The sequence below is a fragment of the Lates calcarifer genome, linkage group LG5 (assembly GCF_001640805.2).
Source record: "Lates calcarifer isolate ASB-BC8 linkage group LG5, TLL_Latcal_v3, whole genome shotgun sequence".
In the NCBI taxonomy this organism is placed as follows: Eukaryota; Metazoa; Chordata; class Actinopteri; family Centropomidae; genus Lates; species Lates calcarifer.
The window spans coordinates 23,177,009-23,192,967 of NC_066837.1; the positions used below are offsets into that span (position 1 = coordinate 23,177,009).

General features: G+C 42.3%; 1 protein-coding gene across 1 annotated transcript; it reads right to left on the reverse strand.

Moving 5' to 3' along the window:
- Positions 1 to 833: 833 nt before the first annotated feature.
- Positions 834 to 15,550, reverse strand: cep170ab (centrosomal protein 170Ab). Its single transcript, XM_018664816.2, is given in 20 exon segments — positions 834 to 2,666; positions 2,832 to 2,883; positions 4,315 to 4,408; positions 4,820 to 4,908; positions 5,443 to 5,604; positions 5,834 to 5,942; positions 6,137 to 6,380; positions 6,555 to 8,030; positions 9,348 to 9,480; positions 9,673 to 9,801; positions 9,894 to 10,043; positions 10,045 to 10,265; positions 10,414 to 10,854; positions 10,964 to 11,101; positions 11,686 to 11,845; positions 12,339 to 12,397; positions 12,610 to 12,688; positions 13,502 to 13,591; positions 13,721 to 13,866; positions 15,432 to 15,550. Coding segments are annotated over 19 exon segments (4,194 nt in total). The 5' UTR covers positions 13,826 to 13,866; positions 15,432 to 15,550; the 3' UTR covers positions 834 to 2,403.
- Between the last annotated feature and the right edge of the window lie 409 nt (positions 15,551 to 15,959).

A 15,959-nucleotide genomic window follows, 5' to 3' on the forward strand; every position in this document is an offset into this window, starting at 1 on the left:
AGGAAGTGGAGCAGAATATCTGGAGACATACAATTAGTAGTGCAGCGGCTCTAGCAGTGTGGCCTCTAAAACCTAATTTGTCGTGTGTACTTGCTGCTGCAAAGAGTGAGAGAGAGGCCAGACAGGGAGGGGCTGGTGTGGGCTGCTTGTGGAGCTTTGGCTGATGGCAGACCAGAGGAGATTCTGGGGTGATGAAACTGAAGAAGTGGAAACTTAAATCTACTTTGTACAAAAATCAGCTGTGGAAGAAACTGAAATACTGTATCAAAATATCAAATGAAAGCGAAAGATGTGAAAATACTGTTACAAGCAATTCAAGTCACTCCTACTTTCACAGTTTTACTACAATAACTTATTTTTTTCTATACTTGGGAGTCGGGGCAAGAGAGGGCTGTGAATGCAACACTGTATCTGCTGGCAAACTTTTAAGAACAATAAACTCTGAAATGGCTGACTGGGAAGGAAATGCATTGAATGCTTTTGTTGTCCTTGTAGGACACGAACTGTGGATTTTATTGAGTAACTGATCATAAACAGAAACTTTGTTTACAAGAAAACTCCACAGGGCAGCTTTAATAATGCTTCATATTTTAGAAATGGACATGTTTTGCATGTTTAACTTGATTTTGCAACATAGCCAGTAGCTACAGCTGTCAGACCAGTGTAATGGAGAAACAAAACAATATTTCCATTTGAAATGTAGTGGAAATGGAAGTACTATAACATATTTAGGTGCTTTCCATCAAAAAATGATTTTAGCACCATTTTTACCGAAACTGTGATCTTGCTCTGTGGTGGAATTTATATTAAAAGGTAACAAATCAAACAGCTCATGATTATCATGCATTTTATTGGAAATGAGACACAGGTATTGCAAGGTCAACGTTTAACCTAACATCATACAAAGAAAAATGAAAAAAAAAAAACATCATACAAAACATCCAAACAAAAAAATCCAAATGCTTAAACTGAATTAAAGACAAAGCACAGTAGGTGCTAAGCACAAAATGCAGTTGTTAATCTTTATTAAAGTTGTTTTGGCTAAAATGTTTTCAACAGTTCTGATCAGGATACATTCATGTGTAAACATTGGTATGAGGCAAGACATTGAAAAACCTACAGGCATGACACTGTCCTTCCTTCCATTGCATCGTTAATGATAAAATGCAGCTGCAGGACCTGGAGGTAGTCCCTGTCTATGCTGGTTCAAACACTACGTTTTGTTTGTGATCAGAAAGTAATTTAACAAACTGTTCATTGACAGACAGCTGGCTTTAAAAACCCTGCTTTGTTTTTGGTCGAGGACATCAACATGATGTTGGAGCGTCATAGGGGCACGTTATCGTCCTGGTCCCTCAGAGATGAGTTTTATCATATATAAGCTTTGTAATGTGCAAAGAAACAAATTTTCACCTCCCTCACTGTCTCCTATACACTGAAGCATCTCTTATCTCCAACTGTAATGATTGTTTGATCCAGGGCACTTGTGACAAAATACATTTGGAAGAGGAAAACCTTCTCTGGGAGCTACATTTGATTTCATAGTGTCTGTTAACACACAGGGTCTATCTTTGATACACTGGTTTCAAATGACATCGCCACAAGGAAAAAAGGCATGGATGGGAGATTTTAATTTAACTATAATAAACATTTACACATACTGTACATACCCAGTTCTTTTCCCAGCAAATAAGCACTGTGGCCTTTTCTGATGGAAAATCATTACTGAGACAGGCTTGGGGATTGCAATTGCAACAGGCCAACAATATACTTACTTTATAAATAATTCTATGGCAGGATGAAAGAACACTTTTCACACAGACACACACACCTCTGCTGAATCCTTTTTTGACACTGCTGCACCTTTCTAGTTTGAGTTTCTGCGTTGGCCTTAAGTCAGCTGACTGACAAACTTTTCAAAGATTTCAAGGATTGTAATCAAATGAAAAGACTTGGAAATGAAGTTTTAACCTTTTGCAAAAGTCACAGATGCTCTGAGTTAAGATTAAAAAAAAGAATCTAAGCAGGAATTTGGAAAGATTACCTTTTACATGATGTCCTTTCATCTTTTACATCTGTTCTTTTTTAAAATGAGGATAACAAGGATGAACTGCAACACAAAAACACAGATGGGTTACTGTATGTTATGTCATAGCTTCTTCATAAGCCCACCAATTAATACTGTAATGTATTCATATTGTAGATCTGACATCCCAAGAGCTGCTGTTTGAGAGTGTAGTGGACTTTCACAGTCCCAACATGCTTCAGTTTGACTAACAGGATAGTCAGGCTTTCCCATGGAATAGGCATCACACTCCTTCATAAAATAACCTCACCCCGAGGTCTACTTCCGGGGGCTTCAGTCAGTGTCTAAAATAAATTCTAAAAGATTTCCACGGTGTGTCAGTTGTAGGATCTAGAACTCTGTTGAGGCCCTTGGTGTCGCTCTGCCACCTCTGCATGGTCTGAGGATCCACAGGGTTCAGAGGCCAGTCCTTCGGGCCTGGTTGCTGAGACTGTGCAGGGGGAAGCTTCAGCTCCAGGGTGCAACACTGACACCCCCTGCTGAGTCCCAGGGCTGATCTTCTGGTCAGCCAGAGGACTGGTGATGCCCAGATTGGACAGGGCATCCAGGGTGCCATCTGGGTCCACCATCATGTCAATTGCTGTCAGATTGGAACAAAACAAAACAAACAAACAAACAAAAAACATATTCAAAATGAGTATGTTTACATTTCACTTAAGTGAAAAATGCCTCCTAATTGGTGTAGACTTTTTTAATTAGGAAGCTGTTATTGATCTGATCTGAATACTAGAGAAGCATCAGATACCTAGCAGTTGTCTTTCCACTCTCTTCAGGTCTTGAATAATAGTTGAAATCTCCTGTTAAGAGAACATCAATAAAACATTAGGGCTGGTCTGTGATGTGATTAAATAAGTGGAAGTTCATACAGCAAATAAATCAGCTCGATTCAGCTTTTCATTGCTGCAGGAATAAGTTTGGAGCCGTGCCGTGTACACTCAGTAATGCTTTATGAGCCCTGCAACTTGCGCCAGTGGATAGACATATCTCTTCAGGGTTCAAATGAGGCCAGACTGGGTTAAAGGCAGAATTTATGATCATGCCCCTGGGAAAGGCAGAAGTTTTGTGGACACTAACTTTTTTCTCCATAAAAACAACCATATCTGGTGTGCTCTGCTCTCCAAAAAAGGATTTTGCCAGATAATCTAAATGACTTAGGTGTCTTGGATTTGATCCCCCAGACAGCTGCAATACTGTCAGCACTCACTATGATTGCTTCAGTAAGTAATCAGATATTGTCTGGTTTGTAGGGAAGGATTTGATATTGTATGGCATTATTCCAACCCTGTGAAAAGCTAATGGATTATTGACATAAATAAATTCTTTCAGTGTTTGTCTTTTTAGATTAATTTATGCCACAAAATGCCAAAAAGTAAACATTATACTGATTAGACTTACAGTAGTATCTTACAGCTGTATTAAAATGACTCATAATTAACAACCACATTGCACTTCTTTATACCTGCAACAATTCTAGCTGCACAGATTTTGTTTTAAACGAGTTGCAGTCAATAGCTTGTGCTGTCCTTTGGTGTTCTTCCAAAAACTTTGGCACATTATTGTGAAATATATAGTAGTTGTAAAAAATATAATCATTCACTGTAAGACACACACATCCACAGGCGCAAATTTACAAACTAATAATAGGTACTGCCAGTGATGGTTTACACCACAAGATAATTCAGGCATGACTTCAAAATGAACAGTGGTTTTCAGCACAGCTGTGTTGAATGCTAACTTCGGCACAATAACATGCTCACAATGACAATGCTAACCTTCTGCAGGTGTAATCTTTACCATGTTCGCCATCTTAGTTTAGCATGTTAGCATGCTTATATTTCCTAATCAGTACAAAACACAAAGTACAGTGGAAGCTGTGATGTGATTAGTTGTGCAGGTACGACAGTACTGGACAAAGTGAGATTTAGACCTGATGGTGGCATTAGAGGTGAGGTTAAGGGATCATTAAAGTGGTTACATCCCATAGTTTCATTTAAAATCACAAATGTCAATATCATAGGGGAAAACACAGAGGAACACGTCAGGACTCATCCTCTGGGCACCATGGATATCAAATTTACAATGCTTTCTGTTTAGTTGTTGAGATATATCAGGACCAAAGATGGTTTTCCAGGCTGCTACTGTAGTTAATAATTTTATTATCTATATCTATTTCAAAAGTCTTTAGCATATAAAATAGACAAAGTGTAAGTAGTGGACATGTTCATCACCTTGTTGGAGCTCTTGAGTAGTAAGGAGTCGTGTTCTGCCTGCAGTTTGCTCTCAATCTCTTCCCATTTCCGTTCTCTATCTTTGAAGAGGATCCTGGAGGCCACGTTGCAACAAAAATAGATGAAAGTAAAATACAGGAAAATATATTTATTATAGCTCTTGATAGAAGTATTAGTTGACTGTTGAAGTGATTTAATTCAGGTCATTGTTTGGAGATTGTAGGAATGAAAAAAGTCCTTTGAGTTGTCATCCTATGAGTTGTAATGAAGAAGATATGTAGCTGGTTGTCAGAGAAAACCTTTGTGATGTGCCACTCAAATCATACTAGTTGGCCTAGTTCCAACATAAAACAGACAGGAAACTTCAGACAATATGCAGTATATTCCTATTTTGGCAATTCTACCTTGTATTTGTCCTTTCTTTGTCCTCAGTATAGTATGTATTAAATTTACACCAGACTATAACAGTATATCTTGTTGTTCAGTGATGTAGCATGATGCTCACCTGATTTTGCAGCTTGTTTTGTCAACTGATTGACGTATCCTGGTTGACAGTTGAGTCACAGATGCTAGGAGTAAACTGTCTAGCACCGCCTGATGGATGATAGGAAGAAACACATCAATGTCACCCTTATTTAACAGTGGCATAATGAGTAATGCAATAGGTAAATGCAGATAGTAAAATTCTAGAGAGAAACTAGAGAAGCTAACACAACCTTTTCAACTATATTGCTACATTTAGCCAAGACTTAAAATATCCTCTCTCATTAGCAAAGCTTATAGCTTTGGGTTAAGCCAGAGGCACGGTTTGTTTGGTGAGGAGTGACTATAGTATGTACTGTATATGTAGCATGTAGGGAGCTCCCTCTAGTGGCAATCTGTGATACAGACTGACATGTTAACGCCTACAATTGTTCAACAAACATCTTCTACTGTCATCATTAACCAATCACAGGGTAGAAGCAGAAAAATAACTTAACATGACCTATATTTTCAGACTTCTTTAATTTCAGAGAAGCATTAAATACTTTGCACCAATCACACTTATCACACACTCATACTTGCAATGAAGAAAATATGTGAAATTTTAATGACAGAGTATTGTTTAATATTAACGCACAGACTTACATCATCTCTGTTCCATGTCTGTCGGCGGATGGAGCGGGAGCCGTGTCCACCGGAGCCTCTTGGTCGTAGCTCCACAGATCGTCCATTGGTTCCCAGAACGTTGCTGTGATCTGTGGAGGGACCACCTAGATCCAAGCTGTCATCAAATACACTCTCCTCCAACTGAAACAAAATTAAAACACATCAAAGAATGTTATTTTGACATATCCTTTTTTTTTTTTTTGGCCCTCTAAATAATTTGACCTGTATTAGGAATCTGTCTATCATTAAATTCAACCAGAGTGGCACCAAGTTAATAAGAGTTAATATATTCTATTATTATCTAATCAAACAGATAGAAAAACAATGTTTTGCTGTTGATTCCTGGTTTTGTACAATGTGTTGACTATACCAGAGCTCCAGGATCAGTGGCTGCAGGGCTGACTGAGTCGATCTCTCCTGCCACATCATGAATTTCTCTGGCGAGCATGGCCAGGTCTTTGGCAAGGTCTTGGCTAATCCTGATGAACAAATACAAGGCATTAATGTGCAAGAAATCTCTCTTCTTGTTTTTTAAAATAATTTTTCATCTACCACATACGGGAGCTCTGCACAATCTACAATCAAAGAGTATTTACAGGCTGAATACTATCAGGACTGTTTCAGGACTCATTGCTGCTCTCCAACTGCACTGGAGTACCTCTCATTTAAGTACCTGGCTATTTCCTCGCTGTGTGCCGTCCAGTCTCTCATATACTCGTCCTGTTCCCTGGAGTGCTGCTTCAGGGCAGCCAGGCCTACAGGATTAGGGGTTGCTGGGGCTGAACCTCCTAGCTGGGCTACTCGAGTAGACAAAAACGGCTGCGTGCGGCCCTGCTTGGAAATGTGGCGGTTTGAGCCGTACTCATCCTCTGAGGTGGAGGCATACTCCACTGGTACGCGGCGCCATCGAGTGCCAGCTAAAGAAAGAATAGCAGTAGAGTTTAGATGGTACTCAGGGTGTAATTTGATGTTTTCTACTGAAGTAACTGTTGATCAGTTAGTTGTACAAGCAGGCAGTTGTGGATGAATTCAGAATGTTTAGGTAGTGAAAGCATTGAGTGAACAGAATTTGTGTTTAAAAAAGTACTTACATGCAGGTGTGACATGTCCATGTGAGGAGGTGCCTTTACTCTTGTCAGGCAGCTTGGAGGCGCTATTAGCCCTGGCTCTCTGTCCAGACACTGAGGTCACATTGGACCCTCTTAGTCCTTGTCTGACGGCATAATCCCCTGCCACACTCCGGGAGCCCAGACCCCTACTCCTCGTCACAGTGGCTTCTGAGTCGCTCTGGGCTGACGGGGAGCCCACCCTCGGCCTCCTTGGCTGTGCCAAAGCCTCTATCCTGGACATTCCCCTTCTTGCCATCCCTGTCCTGGATGTGGAACTAGCAGTGGAGGCCTCAGAGGCTACTGACATCCGGTCAAGATCAGCAGGCTCAGTGTCTGATGAATCCCCCAGCCGGGCTCGTCTCAGCAGGGATGCCCTTGTGGGCCTGGGCTTGGGGACATTTGTGGTTTTACTGGGTGCAGAGGAGGCAGGGGCTTGGGTGATCTTAGCCCGACTAGACTTGGTGCTTGCTCCCACTGTTGTGCTCCCTGTTTGGCCTCTGGTATGTGAACTTCTAGAGTCCTGTGTGGAGGTGGGCTGTGAATCTGAAAGGAGTGAGTTGGAGTTGACATCATCATCAGTGAGGTCCAGGGAAGTCCAGGGGCGGCTGGGCTGCGGAGGAACAGATGTTCTGGTCTTGGCCCTCCTGTCCTGGGTGTCTCGGCCCCCGGTAGGTCCCTTGCTGGATGAGCACACCACTGTTCTCTCCTTCTGCTGTCCTGCAAGGGTCCTGCGTTTCTGGACAACTTTCCTCGCTCCATCAGCCTGGCTTACTGTGCTCGTTGTGTCCACATCTGACTCAGGTGACATTGAACCTTCAATGGACTGACTTGGTGGATCACCTTGGTCTGAAACAGTGGTCTCTAAAAATGCAGCCACAGCCTCAGAGTCCTTCTGCAGTGTGACACTGTCAATGCCAGTCTCCCTGATCTGAGTTCTGCTGCCTGTGAGCCCATCAATACGTGGTATGAGCTCAATGGGCACATTGGAGCTTGGTTTCTCCACAGTAAAACTCTCCTGCCTCAACAGTGGTTTCCCACTACTTTCCCTAGCTTTCTCATCTTCCTTTTTCCTCCTCCGTGCCTCCTCCATTCTCTTCTCCCCGCTGGTCATTGGACGAGGGGGGAGCTTAGTCAACACACCTGACTGACCTGATCTCCCGCCACCACTGTCTTGTGACTTGGCTGGTGAGGAGCGACTGGGGCTCCCACCATGACTGCCCACACCTCCTGTGCCATGACCGGGCCGACTCTTCCCCCTTGCCATCTTCTCCTCCTGGTTCTCCTTCTCCTGCAGCTCTGTGTCCTGTTTCTCCCCCATATCTGTGCGCAGGCCTGAGCCTGGAGTCCTCCTTCCCAGGGGGAGGTCCTCACTGGGCAGCTGGGGTAGGGTTCTCCTCTTACGCTCTGTGTAGCCTGAGGAGGCAAAGGAGGCTGAGTGGCTGGACTCACTTATTTCAGCTGAAAGGAGAGAAAATCTATTATTAGTAAAGTCCTCATATAAATGTATTACATATCAGTGGTGGGTGGTGTGCTGTTAGAAGTGAAACATCCGGTAGCAATCTGTGCTGTGGTTTCAATTCACTGATTCTCTTTCTACCAGATGAACCATGAGATGTTACTTCATTCTTCATACTCACTAATAATGAACTGTCAAGCAGACTGACACTTTTACTAGCACTGAAAAATGTAGGTAAGGATCATTTACATAAAGTCCCAACATGAATTTGCTCATTTGTTCGTGAACCTTGAAGCAGCAGAATGTTAATAGCTACACCAGAAAGAGTCTGTGAAAAAGAAAGCCAACAGACCAAAGATAAAGAAATAACTGTCTATTGAAAGGTGGTATTATATGTGGATAGGTGTATAAAAATGGTAGTAGTATAATAGTATATAGTATAGTAATAGTATAAAAAACTATTATTTATAAGCTTTGAATGAAAATGTCCTGTTTGTGTATTCACATATTATATGTTACCATACTTAAATGTGAAACCTACACTGCCAGTCATACGTTTTAGAACACCATTGTTCCAGCTGTTACTGAAATTTACTTAGTGTTATGTCTCAGTGTACTGCAATATTAAACCACAGAACAAATAAATTATAAAGACTACAAATGGCAATCGTGGAATGTTAAATCCTGAACTTAATCAAAATTTTTAAATCATTTCGCAGCTGAACAATTTGTGAAGTTCCCACAAATGTGTTGCATTTATGGTTTGCTTTACCCTGTGTCAAGTTCATCCCAAACCAGTCTAGAGACTGTGCTGGTACAGACAGAAGGTCTTTAAGTAATTAAATTTGTGGTTAAGAATGTTTAACAGACAACTCAGTTTACATTTTTCACAAGTGGAAACTGCTTCAGTCGTTTTAGAGTAACAGTAAAAAGTGAATTTAGATGTACAAGTGAAATGGCTGTGATGTGATTCTGCCTTTAAAGGTGACAATGATAGATGGATAAATACACAGCCTAATAGATGTTGTTGCACACTTTTCTCCTATAAGTCTGGAAAGTTGGGTTTGCAGAGTCTCCTAATAAAAGTATACCATTTGTACTTAGAACAACCTCTCCCGTTTTGTCAAGGTCTGAGGCCCCCATTCAGCAGTCCATTTGTCCACTCAAAGTTGTGTCCATTTATACTTTGATCACAGAAATAGACAGGTAGATAGAAAGATGTGTGCTGCTATACTGGCTATACTTTTAGCTAATATCACAAATGAGCTGGCCAACCAAAATCTTTGTGTCATTCCTGTTCAGAGAGTTTCTGTAAATACCTCTGTCCTCTGTGACCATGATGTGACTCTCCCCTCCTGATCCTTCTGGGTCTGTCCTAATGTGACTGGCAGCCAGAGTAGCCCATTGCGAGACCCATCGAGGACCACCCACCACCAATTCCTCAGATAGTACCTGGGCAAAGACAGAATGAAAGATATAAGATTACAGTATTTAAACTCAGTAGCAGGAGCTGTTTGGTGGTTTTACTCTAATTAAACTTAAAAACGGAGGATGAGACATTTTGAACTGTTTTTTTTTGCTGTTAGTTTAGACAAAAGACATCTTTTTCACTTGAATTGAAAGGGATGTGTTCAGTTTTTGCACCTCTGTCTCCATGCGCCCAGGTTTCCCCCTATCTCCAGCTCCAGATCTCTGGGAGGTGAGCCTCTCTCTTTGCTCAGCGGCCCCCATCCTCGACACACACACAGCTTCCTGCTCATCCACACCAAACACCTGAAACATACATGTATAAAAATGTGATGTGATACAATCAGAAGTTAAGTGGATATAGAAAATGGTTATATTGTAGCTTTTGTCTTCTCCACCTTGTCGATCATTTTTCTAGCCTCTTCCTCTTCATGATCTCCATTCTCCAGCTCAATGGTGTAGGTCCCTCTATCGCTATAATCATCTCCATGTTGATGGCACTCGTCACGTCCACCCTGCTGGTGAGGTGCTGAGCCACGTCGCCTCTCCAACGAACCCAGTTGCCACTTTGGAAGTTGAAGACTTGCGACGGCGCGCAGGACTGTCCTCCTCTGCAAAGAGCCCCTCTGGTACGTTAGCGCGACCCTCCCTGATCTTCGTCCCTGCGCTGCCCCAAAGGCCCCATGAGCGTTCCTCAAGTGCTGCGGCCCTGCGCTGCTCTCCAAGTGCATTCTCAGAATCACTCTGTGTGCCGTCCTCATGTTTACTGCCTGGCATGGGAGGTGTGGAGAGGGAGGTAATAGGTGAGGGGGTAGAAAGAGAGTAAATGGGAAGGGAATATACATCTTACAGTAAAGTAAAGCAGGTTAGCTATAGTGGGACATGCTGCACACAAACTGTTGCTGCATTTACACACACCTTTAAGACTCCTCAGTTGTACAGGTACATCACTCTTCACACTTTCCCCATCATCCTCTGCGACCGTCTCTTTGAGAGCCAATGGCAGCTCATTCTGAGCTAGCCAATCGGCCACTTTGACCTCCGCTGCTACCATGGCTGTCTGAAGCGGACTCAGTTCCTCTCCGACAGGTCGTTTAGGACGCGGCCTGGTCTCTGGTCCTACCTTCGGAGCTCGATCTTTGACTGTGACTTTACCTGACACCCCAGGGTCAAACTCAATTGTGAAGGAGGCATGGCCAGCAGCAGCAGAAGAACCAACCTCTTGTTCTCGTAAGGGGGTCTCACCACCTACTTTGCCCGCTGAGGGAGTATCCTTGGTTGGGATCTCAAAGTAGCTGGGCTCCTGGTTGGAGGTTGTTTGTAGGGAGGACTTTGAGACCTCTGCACTTTTCTTGGTGTCTGTCAGAATTAATGCAGAGATGTCTGTTTAGTAACACAAGGTTTACTAAATGTGAGGCAAGAAATAAATTCTATTTATAAAAACAGAGCCTTTTAAAAACTGCAGTACCTGATTCAGGTTTTTCTCGCTTCCAGTCTGAGCTTTTTTCCTCAGGCCTCCCTGGTTGCTGGTCATCAGTGTCTCCATCTCCCCACCAGGCAGGCTGGCCATAAAGGGGGGTACCCCTGTGCAAAACAGCTACATCCCCTGGCAAAAGTAAGGCAGACACTTAGTTTTATGCCTGCGTTTATTACAGCTAAAAGGTTTGAAAAAGCCTAAGAGGCCATGGTGACATAGGGACTAAATCGCAGACCAGCGTTCCCATTTTGCATGCAGCCAGGGACCTTTGTTTCATGTCATCTGCAATCTATTTTTCCTGTCATCATTCTACTAATAAAGGCATAAAATAACCAAAACAGACACTAGCTGACATGGTTGGTAACTTTCCAAGCTAGTTTAGGGCTGCATCTAACAATTATTATATTACATTTTGTTTAAAATAGTGTCTTAAAACTGTCTGACCAACAGTTCAAAACCCAAACCCAATTCAGTTTGCAAAGAACACCTGACATTTAGGAGGGAAGGATGGATAAATAAGTTTGACAATTAATCAATTATCGAAATTGTTACTGATCCATTTTCTGACAACAGACATCAACATGTTATCCTAAGATTCAGGCAGCTGGAGATTGTGATCTACACTGCATTGCTGTTGGATGGAGAGGAAAAGTTTGTGTTTAGTGTTGTAACCAGCGTCCTGTGCACTGTGTCTTTTGGATATTCAGGTTCACCTGTTGTCTTGTCCTCTGCCCTGCAGGCCTCAGGGGGCTTAGCGGTGGCCCCCTCGCACACTGCTACTGCTGTGTCTGAGGATTTCACATCTGATTTTGATGATTCCCCCTCTGGTGGCTTCTTCTGGTTCAGCTGAAGCTGGCTGCTGAATTTCTCATGCTGATAGATGAGACAAGAGCAAGGTGGGTTCACACACATGTAGGAAAACCATGACCGTCAGCTGCTGTCAAATCTATTAAAGGGCAGCCAAAAATGTTTACTGAAAATTTTTAATGAAAAATTGTGCATAACCTGGGGATATACACAATGTTATCTTTTTTTTTAATCTCACTCATAGCATATAATTGAAGAGACACTGAATATTAATGCTGAAATTTCATGTAGCTCATTAGGATGAAATCCTATCTTTTCTGCAGCTACCTGGGCTGTTTGCAGATTCATCATTCTTGAAAAGTAATTTTTCCCAGTTCAGCAGAACTCTTTGCTCTCTGACTAAAATTCACTTCTCTAAGGTATTTCTACAAACTGATGAAAAAATACAAGAGATTTCCGGCTGTCCTGTTTTGTGCAGGCATATTTACCCAGTCAGTTAACATGTGAACTCACTACATGCAGTAAGCTTTCTCACTACATGCATAGTGTCATGTCTAACCTTAAGAGCTTCCTCTGGAATATGCAGCTCTCCTCGAACCACGGTGAACAGGTTGGTATGTGAGGCAGGTTAAGGTAAAAGACACTGAGCTCTTTGCAGGGGTGAGAAACATGCACTGATAGCCTTATCTATTATGCAGCAGGCAGAGTGCAATGAGCATTCACAGCTATTCAAGAACAGATAAAGTTACAGCATCGTCCATGTTCACTGACCTTATGCTGTGTGTCACTGGGTTTATAATAGAGAATGCAAGACCACATCCAAAGGATATCATATCCAAACCTCAATTTGTCATCAATTTTCAGCGTGACATAGATTTGCTCCTGTATTCTGACGTCATTGACAAATGTCTGCAAACAAAAGCAGAGTGATTAAGAACAACAGGATTAAGATTAGGGTCTGGTGAATCTCACTAGTGTTTGTGTAATACCTGAATTACACCTATAGACCAGATGCTTGGCCAGAACACAATCTATAGTGATGTCATGAACATCAGCAAATCATCATTTAAAAATGAATCTATCCAGCTTTGGAATAGGATTGGATAGTTTTACATGTCTGTCTTAAAGCCCATATCACTCATACTGGCTTTGAAGAGATCCCTTCCTAATGTGATTTAAATGGAAGTGATGGGGAACTAAATCCACAGTCCTCGCCTTGTGCGCAAATGCATTCCAGAGTTCAAGAGGAAGCTATTATAAGGCTTCAGGTGTAAGTTAGCCAAAACAACTACATGTAGGTATCTTTCAAAGTTACCATTCGTTAAGTTGGAAATTTACTCTGTGTGTTATTCTCCCTTCACCACAGCTCAGCAAGGAAACACTGTGATGGAGAAACACAGGGAAGGAATCTTCCAGTACGTTTGATTTATCTAACTCAGACCGCTGAAGCCTCAAATTAACTTCAGCTGAATTTATTTTCCAACAGATAGAGGACTGTGGATTTTGTTCCTTACATTTCAGTCGCTTTAAGAGGGGATCTATTAATGACCAGTAACAATTAGGAAAAAAGGTTTGAGCAACCAGAATCAGTGTACACATGGGCATATGAGATTATTGTTTTAATTCAGTTCAATGAATTCAGTTCAATCAATTCAGAGATAACTACTTTTCTAAGCAGGAAGTAGATAAAACAGTAAAGACAGAAGACAACAACACACTCACCCCATTTAAGCTGCCCAGGTCCTTAACTTTGTGTTCGTCTGTATTCGGCTCATAGTTGATGACAGCGTGCTGTTTGTCCACACTGCGGGACTAAATCACACAAAATCCAGTCAATCACTGTAATCCATGCTAATCTGTTAGTGCCTCAGATAATAATCTAGCCGGGGCTGAAGAATGACAGCTCAGAGCTTGTGTCTGGTTGGACTTGGAATACTGTACCTGAAGCATGAGCTCACAGTCGTCCCTCCCCACAAAGATCATTTCCCTGGGGAGACGATGACGTGTCCCCCCGCCACTCACCAGGAACCAGGAAGTCAGACTCATCTCTGCCTCGCTAGCTCACCTTTGACCCTTAACGCATCCTGCTGAAAGCAGGAACAGTGTTAGACCGCACGGCTGTCTCTCTATCTATGTGCTATCTTATTAGTCATAGTCTGATCAAAGATAAGTTCTTACAGTGCTAACAGGCGTGAATGAGGCCTGCAGCTTCATACAACTACAGCAGGCACATTGCTTCAACATCTGCATGTGTGTGTCATATTCACAGTAGCTATTTCAGGTATCACCCGAGGACACTGACATGCTTATGTCTGCCTCTAGTGCAGCTAACAACATGAACAAGAAGCTTCCAGAATCCCAGGCATTCTACTAAACTAAACCAAATTGAATTGCTCGGCAGAGTCGCCCGGTCACCACACCACTGAAAAAAGAAGAGGAGGAGTCAGATTTTTTTTTTTTTACAAGACGAGAGAGGAAATGAGAATGACTTGGGTTAAATTATGAGAAAGGCATCAGAGAGGCGGAGATAATGATACATGTGCATTAGGATGGCTAATCTAATTGGATGCTGTGAGGACAGTCAGACAGAGCACACAGACCCACACACAAGACTCACATACATTAAACACACACACACCATAAAGAGGCAGGAGGTCAGAGAAACAGAGAAGATGAAGAGAGCAATAATGTTTTTCCTTTGAAAACCCACATCCCTCTCATATGATTCCCATGCTCTGGGCTCCCGTGCAAATAAAACAGCACAACAGCTCTTTTCACTGGGACACACAGCCGGTCCTCCCTCTGCAGGAGCATCATCAGCACACACAGGCCTTGCTGACTCACGCTCTGAAGGAGCCATAGGTGAATTAGTGGGATTTAATTACGCTCACTTTGTCATATCAGGGGCTCCTGTTTGTGCATCAACTCAATCCCAATGGGACCTGACAGCCTTCCCTTCCCTCCCCATGTAAGGATGGACGTGGTTAACCCGTTCTAGTGGCCTGGCATCAACGAGTGGCCCAGATTTCCTCTTGGCCACACACGGCTCCATCCACTTTCAGATATGAATCTCCTCTGCAAATGACAACACATCAACTGCGCTCGCAAGCGGCGGCGGATGATGGGTTATATTCAGCCAATGACAGAGCCTGAAAATTAGCCCAGTTAAGGCCATGTCTCAGTCCAGCGTTTATCATGGAGCCGTTTAATAGTGACACCATTGTAGAGAGGAACACTCACTTAAAACAACCCCATATTCTGAAAAAAACATGCACATTATTGTATATATACATATACAGCTACAGTGTATCTGTCGTGTATGTTGATTACCGACTTGTCATCTGAAGCGTATTAAGCCTTAACGTTCAGGATATCCCTCTTCTTTTAAACACGCTCTTTAAGCCAAATACGGGCTAATATAGACTAATTTACAACAACACTTATCACGTGTTATTGTAAATCAGGTTATGGAGGCTGTCTGCTGATGAGCAGCCAAGGCTCTCCCGTTATGGACGACATATAGGTTTGTCGCACAAACACAGCGATGCTTATTTCACCGTCTCCATCCTCAGACCCTGTGGAGGAGGCAGTAAAAGACACCGGGACCGGCTTGTTCAAAACGCATAAACAGAGGAACGTAATTGTCACTCACCAGGCGCTCAACGGTCAATCAGCATCCGATATGTAGAGGATTATGAACAGCGGTCCTGCTGCTCCCCGCGAGCCCGCTGCCCAGCCCAGCTCCTCCAACAGTACAATGTCTTGGGCTCACGGTGGCGCTATGTGCTCGTGTAGGAAGAGCACATGAGGTTATGTAATGGTGTAGTGACAGCAAAACACATTAGATACTGAAAAAGTGGCCCATACCCACACTAGGAGAGTGATCGTACACAGTAATCTTATATAGTACTACTACTACTACTACTACTACTATAATAATAATAATGATAATAATAATAAATGATGATAATAATATGGATTCTATTAACAACAACAACAATAATAATTCTAATTCTTCTTCTTTTATTATTATTATTAGAAAGATAAAGTGTTTTTCCACAAAAAAGGAAACAAACAAACAAACAAACAAACAAAAATAAATTTAATATAACAACTCTACAGCTCCTTCATTGAAAAATCCAGAATCCATGAATACTAAATATTGTTACTTTTAAAACTT